We start from the raw sequence: 14827 nt of genomic DNA, 5'->3' as shown, positions 1-14827 counted from the left end.
TCTGAAGAAGCCTTGCACTAAGCCGCACCTTGCAAAGACATGCATTAAAATTCTTAATAGCCACTTTACCAAACAGCAAAGGCACTTTAAAGCCTCGTATGCACACATCTGCAGCTGGTTAAGGCTCATAGTCTAGCTAACTGAAACTTCACCAACAGATCATCTCCTTCCCTCGCACCGACATCCAAATTCAGGGGCAACAATCTCGCAGTCGGCTGCAGCTGCACATCCTCAGCCAGATCACAGTGCTGATCAGCACAGGGTTTCCAGAGGGGTTACACTGCACTGCTTGGTCTCAGAAGGAAGGCTGCTACCACCACTCATTCCTCTTACACTTTCAGAATTCAGTTTGACCTTTCGGTTTTATTTTTGAATGAGGGCATTACTTCTGCAGAATTCACAGCTCTGCAAGATTCAAGTTCAAAACTGGAAGTGTTTGAATGTATGCAATTCCAGCACTTCTAAGTTATGTTTTGACAGCAGGAACAACAGCTCATCACGCAACTTCTGGCATTTCATAAACGTTTGCCTTACTCTTTTTGTTCAATTATTGGAGTAATAAATCTCATGCAAAGTTTATTTGAAGTATCTTGCAGCCACGTGACCCCCACACCATGTGCTATGTGCTCAGAGGCCTCTCAGCAAAGGCAGACACTTTCAACTGCTGCACTGCAAGCTTACCAGAAAACTCACCACCCCCCAGCCCTATGTGGTAAAGGTCAGGATATTATTGTTATTAGCACAGAAAGTCTGTAATAGGGACTCACCATTTATTTTTCAACTGGAATTTTCCACAAAATATCCTGATGTTTATAGTTGCTACAGATTTTTCCCTACTCAAGTAATTAGTAGGATGACTTTAATTAGCAGATGAGCTCTGAAGACCGAAAAGATACGTTCAGACTGCGAGAAAAAAAAAAAAAAATCTCCAAATTTCGATTTTGATTTTGGTATTAACCTTACTGAAATCCATACTCATGTGCTAATAAAGTAAAATAACCTTTCTGATGCAAAAAAGAAATTCAAATTAAACTGGTAGGGATCTCCAAAGACTGAAGTCCTTCCTTCTATTTCATTACAAATCAATAAAAACAGTATTAACAAACACAGCAGACAAGTTCATGTTATATCATAGAATGCTTCTCAATCCAGATGAGAACTGTCAAACATGGAAAGTAATGCAAGTGCTGCTATTTTTATGGCAAGAGTGCCAGAAAATTTAAAAAAAGATTATTTAAAACATAAAAGGACTCTTGATAAAAAGCTCCTTCCACATTAAGTCACCTAGCATTCATTCCTCTATTCCAAAATAGTACTGAATTTCCCCAACGTTCTGCAACACCGCATGCTCAAATCAGCATATTTCTCTGAAATAAATCTACCGAAGTGATCACTCAATCTGGAAAATAATATTTATCAAATCCAAGGCATGCTATGAACAGAATTGCTCAAAATGTCAGTTTCTAAAAGACCTTCTGGGAAGTAGAGTCAGGTTTGAAGTTAAAACTTACATATGAAAATGAGTAGCACAAGTCTGGGCATAAAAAAACCCACTGTGATTATGAGACTGTTTAAGCAGATAAGAGAAAGTAATGTTTTTGGTTGTTTTTTTTTTGGTTTTTTTTTGGTTTTTTTTTTAATGTTTATCTCGGGAATTTTAGGCACTTCCCTTTTACATTGTAATTATTGATGGAGTTGAAATTCACTACAGAACAGTTTGGGAGATGAAGTCCTGTATAACAGCTCTGCTTTCAGTGGGAATTGATAGTTTTCTCTCTCAGCCAATTCCAATCTAATTTTGACAGACCTCACTGTTCACAAGTCTGATCTTCATGAAGCAGGCCAGTCAGGACATCAGTTGACCTGGATCCTGTCTGTCAGCAAAGAAATTACTCAAACAGATGGTTAGTCCTTTGTAATGACTGAAATGCAAGGCCCTGTAGTAGTCTTTGGAAAGTGAACCAAGTTTTTTCAATTTAATATATAATTTTGCACCTGCACTTGCTGTAAAACGAGGTTAGATTACACAAGCTGCTCCACAAGCTATAAGGTATTAAATTCTTTGCATCAGTATTGTGATATTTTACTGCTTAAATAGTAAATAGTCTAGTAAGACCAAAAGCTAACGTTAGGTATCATAGTCACGGAAAAGAACACTTGCTGCAAGGAATTCTAGTCTGAACCACTATATATTCTTGCACAAGTCAAGTTCTTCATTATTAAGATGTTTCTTGAACCTTCATCTGTCTGTGAATAAGTTTCAGGCTGGTTTACTCCTTTCATTGAGCTCCTATTATGAGCTGGTTTCTGGAATTGTAGGAAGGTGTGTTATTCTATAATAGCTATGCTTAAGCTGCCGTGCTGTACGTCCAGACACGATCCATTTTAATTTCTGGACATTTGGTTTGGAACACTTGCTTGAGGAATATTCTGTAAGGCACTTCAACACCAATTCCTTCCAGAAGGTCAAATCTCTGTTGTTTATCTTGGAAGAATGCAACTGCAGAAATTCCAATGCCTCTGTCAACTCTAGTAGTTTTTGTTCTTCTATCTCTAGTGCCATAATAGACAGTGCTAAAACAGAAGGCTTAGCTTTAGAAAACATGATTCTGCAGTGACATGCCTTAATGCCAAAGTGTCTCATTCTCAACTACCTACTACATAAAACAGAACTTTTGAACTTCTAGAGGTGGGAAGAAAAACATGAACTATAGAAGAAAATACACAGAAAACTCACCATGGTTATTTCTAGATCTCTTTTTCTTCCTTGTTGCCACCAAATCATTTATTTAGCATAGAACAAAATAATCACTACTGCTATCTATAAAGCGATAGAAACAGGATAACATTGAAGAAGAGTTTCTTACCATTACATAATGCAATAATTAACTGACAGGTGACTAATTCTATTTCCACCAAGAGCTATGGAGAAGAATACTAACAGCAAGATGACCTCTGGTACATCAGAGACACATTCACCAGATATCAGCATGGTCACATTGGATATGTAAAACCCTGAAATGTTATTTTCTAAAGAAAAGCAGAACATGTAAGGAAGAACATTTAGAAAGATGTTCAACAGAAGGACAAAAGGGAAAAGCTTGTAGTCTAGTTTATAGACTTCCCTTTTTGTTCATATTCCATTGTGCAGAAAACTGACTGGTGGCATATCCACAACACTGAAGAATGAGAAAGTGAAGCTTCATGTAAATGTTCTAATATCCCTGAAATTTCCATTTTGGAAATATGTTTCATATTTACAAGCAAAGGAACCCAACCAAGGAGAATGCCAACGGGAGCTTCACTTTCCAAAACACATGATGGAATAATAGTTTTAATGGAATACCATTGTACTGACACAAGTGAGCCAAAAGCAGGACTATGCAAGACCGAGTTCTGACTTGCACTAGCAAATATAGAGTGCAGTTTAGTAAATGTTTAGTAAACTACTAAAAAATCCCCAGCTTGTCACTGGATGTCTCTATGGGGGCAGAATTAGATTTGCATCACATGGAATGAAAGAATGTAGACAAAAAAATAAAAAACAAACAACATGCTGTAAGGAGTCAAAGTTTCAAGGAGAGATTTGATTCTGTAGCAGTTTGACAACAACTCTCCTATGTACACCAGTCAAAAGTTCTGCATCCTGGACTACAAAATCAAGACAGTACTGTTCCACTCTTCTATTAAATCAACTGCGTCACCTGCTAGTTGTATAAAGAATAATCCAATATTCACGTAAGTGTTCCAGCTCTGTGTTTTCTTATCTGTTTCTGTAGCTTGAGTTTTAAAAGCAGACACATTATACAGCACAACGCTCATAAGAACAATACCAGTCATAAATAATAATGACTAAAGTGCAGGACATCGTATACAAAGATAAAACTGAGAGGAGAACAATGCAGACAAATTGTTTCTGTTTGCCCTTAGACTTCAAGTCTTAAAACTTTTTGATTTGTAAACATGATATTTCTGAAACAGCTTTAAAACTGAACTGGAGGTAAGGGTTGTTGTTTTGCTCACCTTCTGGAAGTGCAATATGGAAATGAAATGGGAGAGAAGAAAGGAAGAGCAGAAAGCATGCAAAGGCCAAGATCACCATCTAGTGACAGAATTTTTGCTTTACAAAAGGTATACATGAGTATAAGTTTTGTCTCAGATAAATAAACTCTCCACCACTTTTACAGTTATAGCCTTCTAATACAAACACTGTATCTTCATTCTGGAGTAGGAAAGATTCAGAGCTTGTGTTTTGCTGCAGTGAGATACCTGAAAAACCTCAAAATAGGGCATATATGTAAGAGAAAGCTTCCTTCCTTCTAGAAGAGCTTTTACCAATGGGCAATTATGGAGATTCCATTGAATCTGCCTTTAGTTCTTCCAACAAAAATTCTTTTCTTCTATTATCTCACTACTTTCTCTCTGCCACCACTGTGGACAACACTATCATAATGCAAAATAGTAACATTAATGGATTATATTTGATGCTGATTTCTATAACTTTATGTATTTTTAAAACTCTTCTTTTACATTTCTCCCTGCAGAAAGGAAAAAACTATTCTACAGTTACCCTTTTAGATTAAACTCACACCATCTATCCTCTTACTATTGCAATTTTTTCCCCCCTCAGTCCTGGCCTCTTCCCTTTCACACTGTACAAAAAGCTGTCTGCCAAAACCCAGCACATCTTCCTCTTGGGCATCCTCACCTGCTGCCCTGCATCTCCATTGGATGAACATTTGTTTTTAACATATTCTATAGTTCTTACCACTCGAGCCATTTCATACCTCATCAAGTGATTTTTATCCACTGCCCATTTTTACTCTCCATTTGGGAGCAGGAATGAGCTTCTTTGGAGCAGCTCTGGTACCCTCATCAGTTCCTGCTGTCCTTCTGCTCTTGATGCAGCCACAGCTCAGCTTTTCACAGATGTTCCTGCCAAAATACCAGGCAGGCAGCCAGAAGCACTGTGGCTGTGAGGCACAGCTGTGGCCGGAAGCAGAACCCAAAAGGTGCCCAGCTGCTCCCCAGAGACAGAACCCACAGAGGGTACAAAATTAAAGTTGCTAATTTCTTCTGGCAGTTAATATGGGAGTATATTTTTGTGTAAGGTACAACACAGAATCATACATGTCCCTTAAAGCTTGTAATCAGAAGACTTGAGCATTTTGACTAATTTCCATTCTTGTGCTTCTACCACCTACATTAAAAGCTTGTCTTAGCAATATTTACTTGCAAATAATAAAAACACACACAAAAATAATCCAGCAAAAACCAAAGCAACACTACCTTAAATTATAGCAATCTGTTTTCACACATGCCTGAGTCCCTTAAGATGTTAATGAAAAATCAGCTGAAGTAGTCTATAAAAGCAGTGATCTCAGTCTGCATGGAAAAAAAAAAAAAAAAAAGTAGGATCAATATTGTCCAATTGATTTAATAAAATATAAAACAAATAAAACCATACTGTCACTTAAGTGTCACAAAGCTTACGTCACAGTTTGTAAAAGTGGCATCTCTAAGACATAATAATACACATATAAAAATTAAGCTTCTCTAAATAGAAAGCACATGGGACAAAAGCAGGAGTAAATATCATCAATACATTTCAGCAGGTCAACATAAATCAGCTAGGGAGAAAACACATTATGCCATCTCACAATATTTTCCAAATAGCGTTTAATTACTAGGTGACAATCTGATGATGAATTGCAGAAAATAAACTGGTTTTTTTTATTTCTGCCACCATTTTTTCCCCCTAAATTATGCATAGCCACTTGAATAAATAAATTCTTAATATCTCTACACAAGGAAGTGCCTCAGAGGTAATTCGCTGTATATTTCATTTATTGACTTTGTTTTTTTCTTCTCACATGCTAAAATTTAGCCAGTAGAAACTGAATGTATTACATATGGGGAGAAAAAATGAGAAATGAAAGTCTCACTCACTCTCGTTTGGCACCAACATATTTACCACTAAAGGGTTTTTTTTATGTATTTATCAAGCAGAAATAAGATGCTAGTGGAATCATACCATCTGCAATACAGGTCAAGTTAAATCCCAAATAGATCATCATTTAAATCAACCAATATTTCTTTGAAAAATCTCTCCAGAATTTATTTGACCTTTTCTTTTTCCCCAGATCACAAAAGCAGCATGAAAGGCCATACTATCCATTTCCCTTTAATTACTAACAAACTTACTAGTGTTCAAGCAGAACCTTCCGAGCATTCGGTAACGACAAGAAGTGTTGGTAACTAGAAGTGTGGAGGAAATGTTTCTGAAGGAAAAACATTTCTCTAGATCAATATTTAGAGTAAAATGGTTTTTACACCTGTCGTAACTGGTGGAATGCCCCAAGTAGAAACATATTGATGCAGACTTGAGACATCTTTGTTATTAAATATGTGCACTGAATTTAAATCTATCTCACATGCAACCTTAGGCACAAGAGGGTCAAAACAGATGCCATCAGGACACCATTTTTCTATCTGACACTGTATCCAATGGTATACATTAGGGTTAAAGTCTGCTTTCTGTAATAACTTCATTTTCACCAAAGTAGGTACAGTCAGGTCCAGAAGCAAATGTCGATTTCATCGCTGTAACAGAGAACAGGACACTTTTCCCACTGAATTTAAAGGCCATAAAAATTGACTTTTAATCCTATAAAATTTTTCAGTTGAGTTAAATCTACCCACGCATGAAGAATATTTAATCTATTTTGAAGCAACAATTAAGGATACAAGCAGCCTTTCTTCATTACTTAATTTAATCTTGGGCTCACAGGTTAGAGTTGTGTTGGCTTTCTTTTTAAGAAACCATTTAAAGGATATTCTATCAATATAATAATGCATCCCATGATTCTAAGCCATTAAATTCTGTATAGAATTTAAATCAAGTTACCGTCCAACTTTTTGTATAGAAAAAATCAGCTTTCAAGAAAAAAAACCTTGATAAATCAGCTTTAAAGCATACAGCTAAGCCATGAGCAGAAGAAAATAGATTGATTTTACTGCATCTGGATTGTCTAGATAATTTACTTAATTTGAAATGAAGAACATCTTCATAAACCAATTACACTTTAAAATGTTTATTTCTTCTAAGTAATACAATCAGTTACGAGAAAGGATTTAAGAAGAAGTAAATCTTGGCTCATTCTCTTTAAGTGCCTCATCATTAATTTTACCTTCCATAGCTGCAAGGGGCACAAATAAGACACTGCTCACAGGAGTAGTTGGCAAGCTGATGTGAAAAATCCTACCACAGCAGCTTGACAGAAGAACTGAGAGCATGTTACACATTAGCATCTATGTTCAGATGTATCAGACTCCAACACTTTGTGAAAGCTCACAGAACACTATTTCAACTGCTAATATACTAAGGGAAAGAATAGAAAGTCTTTTGTGTACTTTCTCTATTTAGCACCACCTGATACAGTAATTCACATTGCCATAAAGAAGTTAAAAGAAAGTGATTATTTTTCCTTATTAACTAAAAATTAACTAATGAAATTTTATTTGGAACTTGAATTCAAAAGAGCTTAATGTCAAAGTTCAATATGCCTTGGATTGCACAAAATTGGATTTCTTACTCAACCTCTCTCATGTTAATTCTATCAACCAGCTTCTGTTTTGTGACTCACTAGGGTGCAGAGAGGCTGCTAGCCCAGGTGTTATTTCTATTCATTTATTTGTACAACTTCCACTGTTGTCCTCCTTGAAGCTGTATTTCAGCTAGTATTAAGTAAATACACAAGCCTGACCCCTGCACGTTCATTAGCATGCTGAACAAGTACGTGTAGAAGTCATCCCAGAAGGCTTGCCAGCCAAATCCATCACTAGAATTAAGCTATTGAAGTGTTTCTCACGCCTTTGCTGTGAATATCTCAAATTGCTTGCTATTAAAGTTGCAATTTCCATCCTACTGAGCCATACCCACATTTTCCCTGTAACTGAAAGACACAAGTGATGAATGTGTATTTCCAGAAACAAGACAGTAACTGAGAAAGAGGTCTCACCATATTTACAACTACATTCCTTGAACCTTGTTAAGATTTGGCTCAAACTGCTTCATCCACACCTAGGAATACTATTTCGACTGAAGATGAAAATTAATTTAGTCTGTGGGATTATACATGTGTGAATTTGAATGGCCTCGTAGAAAAAGATGTGGCTTACTGAAGGAAAGGTGTTCCTTCTAAACTCTAAACACTGCAACCTGTTTAGTAAATAAAATACATAAAGCACCCATGAAATGCATCCTTGCAGTTATCAGAGCTTTGACTCCCTTTCAGCTTCCTCTCAAATGGCAACATACAACTCGCTCCCAGCCCTAACACAATTCAAATAGATAAAAACAGTAACCAAACTAAATCCCAATGTCCAGCATTATAAGAGAAAAGAGAAATCAGAGTAGTAAAAACACTGAACCTTAAAATCAAAAAGGTGCACAACAAATCAGGTACTCTCTTAGGTCTGTGTTGAATGTTTAGAACTGGTTAAATTATTTGTTTCCTTAAGAAGCGGAGCATAAGCTTCACATAATGCTGTTAGTGATAATACACAGATTAGTTTCATAAACCCAGAATTACCCACAAACTTGAAAGATTTTCTCAAAACAAAGCTTTTGATCATTGAGGTATGTTAAAAGTCAATGTTTGTATCTTTAGCAACAACAGCTTCTAACAAACCAGGAAAGTTGTCTTTGCAGTGAATAACATATTCGGTATTCAAACCTACTCTAAAGATGTTGTTACTTGTTCTCTACTAGAAATTAATAAATAATGCACAGAATGTGCCTCGTGATACAATGCAGAGCTATTTAAATATAGCTCTAAAAGATCCTGTGTAGACATTCACACAATACTTTATTGTTCAAAGCAAATCAGTACCATCAGTGCCATTCATCCACAAGATATGCTAGCAAAGAAAAAAGGTTATCCTAAGTTATCTTCTATTTCTCGTGTAAGTTCTTAAATTGTCTGTTTGTGTAAGGTATAGAACATCTCCAAAACATTATCATCATTCATATATAAGTATATATTATGTATATATATGTACACACATGCTGCTCTTTGACTAGAGCACCTTCTAACAATGTTGTTCCTATAGAATTGGAGTGAATCCTGAAAGCTTCAGAGGCATAAGACCACTTGCACTTTCTTTCTCTTCTGGAATTATTATGCATGAGATTCATACCACAAACAAGGACAACTTGTTAAAGTAATTGGCCTCATTTATCCTTCACAATTACTAGCTAAGACCAGTTTCCCATCCAAACACAACTATTATACTAACTAGGCATTGTATCTGCCTACTGATTGTTGGTAGGTAACAATGCCACATAAAGCAGAACACAATTAAGCACCTAACTGATTTAAAGCCATTAATAGGATCCGTATAATAAAAGTTACTCAGAGGAAGGGTGTTGTTTTGTTTTTTAACATCTGCAAGGATGCCTCCTTGTCTAAGAAGTTACAGTGGAAGATATTTCACAGACGTTACAATTCAAAGGAAGAATGAAGTTCATCAATAAAATTTTATTTGTTATACATACACTGCTTACGTTAGTAGTAGTCTGACAGTTCAAAGTGGTGAAAGACAGCAAGTCCTTGAACAGTGATACCACAGCAATCCCATATAATAAGAATTGAGATGCTCAATGAAATTTAGAAACTGTGAAGGAAGAAGTAAAAGGGTGAGGTAATGTCATAAGACAGTTTAAGCTACTGAATACAACGCTTTGTGAGAGGGTTGGTTTTGACCTAGACAAATATTTCCAAGTTGTCAAACAAATGTTTTAATGTCTGTTGAATAAAACATATCAAATAAGCAAATCATTCATAATACCAAAAATAAAACAAGAACGAAGAAAACCTTTTAAATCTTCTCCCTTAAAAAATACATATAGAAAGGCACATTAGGAGACTTTTTTTTATTATTCCATTAGATTTAGATACCTGAAACCATTTTTTTCCATATCGTAAAACAACAAGGAGAAGTTTAAATTGCCTTTTTACAGATGCAAAAATTTAACTGTCTAAAGTGCAATGAATTGTTATCTCAAAAACTACCAGCAGAAAGTAAAAAAAATTAAACCATAAAAAATGAGTTTTGAGAACATTCACAGTAATGAGAATATATGCATTCAGCCACATATTAAAGCAATTTAAAGCCAAAGTATACCATTAAAAACATTTATAAATCTCTATTTCATCTTGTTCCCTTCATAGCCTGTAACTTTGTACATTTTTTTTCCAAAAAGAAAAAAAACCAACAAAACTAACCTGACAATACTTCTAAACAAAACAATTATTTGCATTCTTAGCATGTAAAAAAGCCAAACAGCTTAAGTGGAGGAAAATAATGGCAAGTAAATTCACTCTAATATTTTTGAAGCACTAAGCAATGCATTTTGATTGTAAATTGCATTAGAACCATTTTCTTCAAGCTGTACAGCAGATGCCAATGATTTCAACAGTTCCAAAAGTCTCTTTGACATCTTAACAGCAAAACCTTTGGGCAATTTACTCTTCCTGTCAGCATTAATAACCAACTCCTGAAAAATATCCAGTTGAATAAAGTAGTAAAAGATGTCTTATTCCTCACACAGAACATCGTGCCCTTTAAAATTTGCACTTCATAAATAGCATTAAAATTTCTATTCACTCCAAACACTCACATTTAAGACATCTCACATGCACAACACGTTCCTTTTAAACTAGAAAAGCACAAAATCTACTGAAAACGACGTCATTGAAATTTCCAGGTACCTTAACCTTTCCAAGAATACAAAGTGTTCAGAAACAAGGTAGTAAATACATCAGTGCTGCCCTGCTTCCCAACTTTTGAAGATAACTATTTGATTAAACAAGTGTCTTTGTTCCATAGAAAACTGGTATCTCTTTATCACTTTCCATTTGTGCCACAGGTGAACTTTCTTAAAGTCTGTGTTACATTTGCCTGTTCTTTGAAAAACAAAAACAAAACAAAAAGCGTAGGGTTAAGAGTCCTACCAGCACTTCAGCAAATAAAGGGAGCTTACTTGCAGCAGGTAGCCTTTTTAGGGTTTTCAAAAAGGGCTGGTAACCATCTGCAATTTTAAGACAAAATTATTTGAAGGAAAGCATCATTTCATGATGCATATACAACAAATTGCACCTCTCTCACAGAGTCTCCTTAAACTACTGATGCCTGAAGAGTCAAGACCAGGAAGAAACAAAGTACTGATCTTCATAGAATAGCCACAAGTCATCCTAAGACTGTGGCAATTGCAATAGGGTTGCTTCAGTTGTAGCTCTTAAATCCCATCAATATTTATCTGCAGCTTGAATCAAACCGAAGTGCTGTGTTTAGTGCTGAATATGAATGCTCAAAGAAATATTCTGTTAGTACAAAAATTAGTTACCTTACATTCCACTTGAGCTCAGTGTGTCCACCCACAGCATTCTTCTATAACTACAATTTCAAAAAGCTTATCCAACCAATAACTAAGAATTGAACTCCAAGTTTGGCACGTGCAGCAATTTTCAGGAGCACCCCTTTATTTCATTAAAACACTGATCAGAACAATGACCCCATTACCAAGCATAACCTGACTGGCAGCTGCTCAAGGTGCTTCATCTCAGCTGTGCACAAGGATTGCACCTTGCCTTTGACTGAGGCACGTAAGGCGCAGTGCAGAAGTACAACAGTTCAGACACTAGAGGACAGCCTGTTCATTTGACTGAACCTCCAGATATGTAGCGCTTGCTCCTCATTGCTTCCTTTCCCTTGGACTCGAATTCATAACTGATGAATCCACTTTCAGGAAGCTTCTCTTCAGATTAGAGATATTTTTAGGTTAGTTGACATTATTTTTTATGTAAGTCTCAAAGCGTTGCAAGAATCCTTGAAAATGATATAATTAATGTCAGTACTGTCTGTCCAACACCAAAGACAAGAGCTTCTAAGGGAGCCATATTCTTTCCTGCTACTCTGTAAATTCCAGCTACTGCAGCACCTAAGAATCACAAGAAAAACAATGGTCAAATTACAGAAGTAAAACTAAGGCTGAAACACATCACAAATGACTTACTGTATTTATGCATTAGCTATTTCTAGAATATTACCAAACACGGAATTACTTCATGGCATTATGCAATTATTTAGCCTTGCTTGACTTTTTCTAGTTTCAAAGGCCTTCAGGGATAATTTTCCCAAATGAACCAGATCAACTGTTACAACACAAGCTTTATTGAAAAAAAACAAAAACCTTAAACTCACCACTTCCCTTAAGGTGCCTTCCAATTTCTTTCTCTCCCTGCTAATTTGAAGAATTAGCAAAAAAAAAAAAAAAAACTAAAAAAAATATGCATTAGAATTTACCAAGTCCAAATCGTGGCTTAATTGTCTTCATACAAGCAGGGAAAAGATGATAATATTAAGACTGTGAATGCCTACAAACTGACTAAAAAAATCTACATGTCTAGCAGCTTCATTTAGTATTTCAGTTAAACAATCAGGTCATACTGTGCTCATTAGCTTTGACTTCACCTACTAAACTGTTAGCAATTGTTTGGTAAATCAAGCAAAACATGGAAAAGATCAAGAAGTCTTACACTGTAATTCATGAATGCATATGGGGAGAAGTCTCTAACCAATATCATTAGATTTACAGTTACATGAAATTAAAAAACCATTTCTCCTGTACAGTTGTGTGCAATTCTCCTTTCAAATATAACACCAAATGACCAAAGATTAACCAGCAATGCACTGCTCTGAAAACAAGTCACTTGTTCTTAACTCCCTCCTTCCGTCTTTCATACGGCGACTTCTTCACGTGCATTAAAGAACAAAAGCCACAAAGCAATTTCATGGTTGTATTGACTTGAAATAAGAGCCTAAGAAAGAAAATCTTTGCATCCATCTTTCAAAAGAATATCATGTTAATAAATAACATTTTCTCCTCAAATTACTTGTCTGTGTGAGGATACACAAATGTTTGTGCAAAATACAAAGAGAGGCTTGTATACAGCTGTGTCTGTAGTAAAAATATAACTCAATCCATACCTCAAATTTACCTACAGCAGCCTTTTTCTTTAGTATTTTCTCACCTAGTATTTGCTGTAGAGTCCTTACTCCCCTTGCCTAAAGAAAACACTGAATTTTTCAGTGATAGACCCTTTGTATGTGATATCTCAAACACAGTCCAATTAAATGCTTTCAGAGTACACAAAGCCCCTTTCCAACTCAAAGAAAACTGAAGACTGCTATTTATTTCAAGAACTGGCAGCGAGTTGAAGTGGGAATTCCCTCGTTTTTACTCGCTACAGGGAACAGTCTGCCTGAGTGATTCAAAATCTGTGGTACGGAAATAAATCCCAACAGGTTTTCTAAGATGTCACCTGACAAAAAAAAAAAAAAAAGCACCATCTCATTTTTTCAAATATTTCAGGGAGACCAGCATTCACCACTAATTGTTTCTTTACACAAAATGTGTAAAGGTAGTTTTTTTAATTACCTACCTAAAACACTAGCCTGAAGTTATTTCACTCAGCCACCCCATGTTAGCTTTTCCATTTATCCTGACTATCAACTATCAAAAGCTGCAATAGATCCTTGAACCTTGCCTGATTTTTAACTGTTCCTGAGGCTGTTTTTGCGAGCAGCACCACAACTCACTCTGGTTACTGGTTTTGTTCTGCTGCTTTTAAACACATTGCTATATGTTGGTAACAGATCGCAAAAATACCCATGTCCCAAAGATCTATCATGAACAAAATTAAACAGAGGGTGGTGAGGCACTGGAACAGGTTGCCCAAGGAGGCTGAGGATGCCCCATCCCTGGAGGCATTCAAGGCCAGGCTGGATGTGGCTCTGGGCAGCCTGGTCTGCTGGTTGGTGACCTGCACATAGCAGGGGATTTGAAACTCTATGATCATTGTGGTCCTTTTCAACTCAGGCCATCCTATGGTTCTAAACTTGTACCATTTAACAGGTTGTATCCCATTCGCCTACACAAATAACAGGGAAGACTGGAAAAACAAATGGAAGTAGAAGTTGATTTGCCATTTCCATCCCTTAAAAGCAGGATTGGGCCTATCCAAAAGGCTAAACACTTGTTTACATCCTACTTCAGTAGGCAGCAACAGTTAAAAATCCTCTTTTAAATATTTTATTTGTCTTCAGAAGCTCCCCACAGAATTTCTTTCAGCATGAAACAACCCAATGATGTCCAGAAATGAAGATACCCTGGCATTTTTGGCTAATCCAGTTTCATCTCTCTGTGTAAAACCAATGAGAATAACATAAGTCTACAGTGTAAGCTCAGAAATTCCCTGGTGAAATGCATGATCTACACACAAACAGAACTGCTTACTCAAACATTTTACATGTAAATTTGGATATAAAAACACAACTGTGTTGCTCCTCTTTTCCTGCATAGATGAAAGAGGCAAAGGAAATTCACATCAGAAACTCTGAGACTTCCCCACTTCTGCTTGGATACTCAGCAATACATTTCCTAGCACTTGCTCTTCACAAGTTATTCTTCTAATAACAGGGCCACTGCCATTGTAAACACAGGACAATCCAATATCAACATAACATGCAATACAAGGTATTAATTGGTTCCACATGCCTCATTTTAGAAGGAAAAAACCACCAATGCTGTTAGACAATAAAATGTCAAGCTGGGAAATACACAGCAATTAAAACATCATTAAAACAGAATTCTGAAGAAAGCCCCAAGGAAGCATTGCTTAAAGTTTGTATTTTTAATCAAATTTTAAAATTAATAAGCAGTAAGAACTTTCAGCCTGAGAAAGCATAAGAAAACCTGCTA

At 36.1% G+C, this 14827-nt stretch overlaps 2 protein-coding genes across 3 annotated transcripts in view; both read right to left on the bottom strand.

The window, feature by feature from the left end:
* Positions 1-2287: 2287 nt before the first annotated feature.
* Positions 2288-2644, bottom strand: LOC122171640 (cyclin-G1-like). Its single transcript, XM_042839377.1, has one exon. It carries the CDS (start codon positions 2642-2644, stop codon positions 2294-2296), a length of 351 nt encoding a protein of 116 aa, XP_042695311.1. The 3' UTR covers positions 2288-2293.
* Positions 2645-9564: 6920 nt separating this feature from the next.
* Positions 9565-14827, bottom strand: part of TMEM170B (transmembrane protein 170B) — a 28219-nt gene continuing 22956 nt past the window's right edge. Inside the window, exon 3 of one of the 2 annotated variants that reach the window (XM_042834020.1) lies at positions 9565-12004. In XM_042834020.1, coding sequence (XP_042689954.1) covers positions 11874-12004 — 131 coding nt within the window. In that variant the 3' untranslated portion in view covers positions 9565-11873. The remainder of the gene's footprint in view (positions 12005-14827) is intronic. The other variant, XR_006171282.1, reaches the window with a different exon arrangement.

This window comes from Centrocercus urophasianus, unplaced genomic scaffold (genome assembly GCF_019232065.1).
Source record: "Centrocercus urophasianus isolate 14NV4802_14NV808 unplaced genomic scaffold, USGS_Curo_1.0 seq_11, whole genome shotgun sequence".
Taxonomy (NCBI): domain Eukaryota; kingdom Metazoa; phylum Chordata; class Aves; order Galliformes; family Phasianidae; genus Centrocercus; species Centrocercus urophasianus.
Note: the sequence above shows the minus strand (reverse complement) of the source record. Positions and strands in the feature narration are given on the sequence as shown.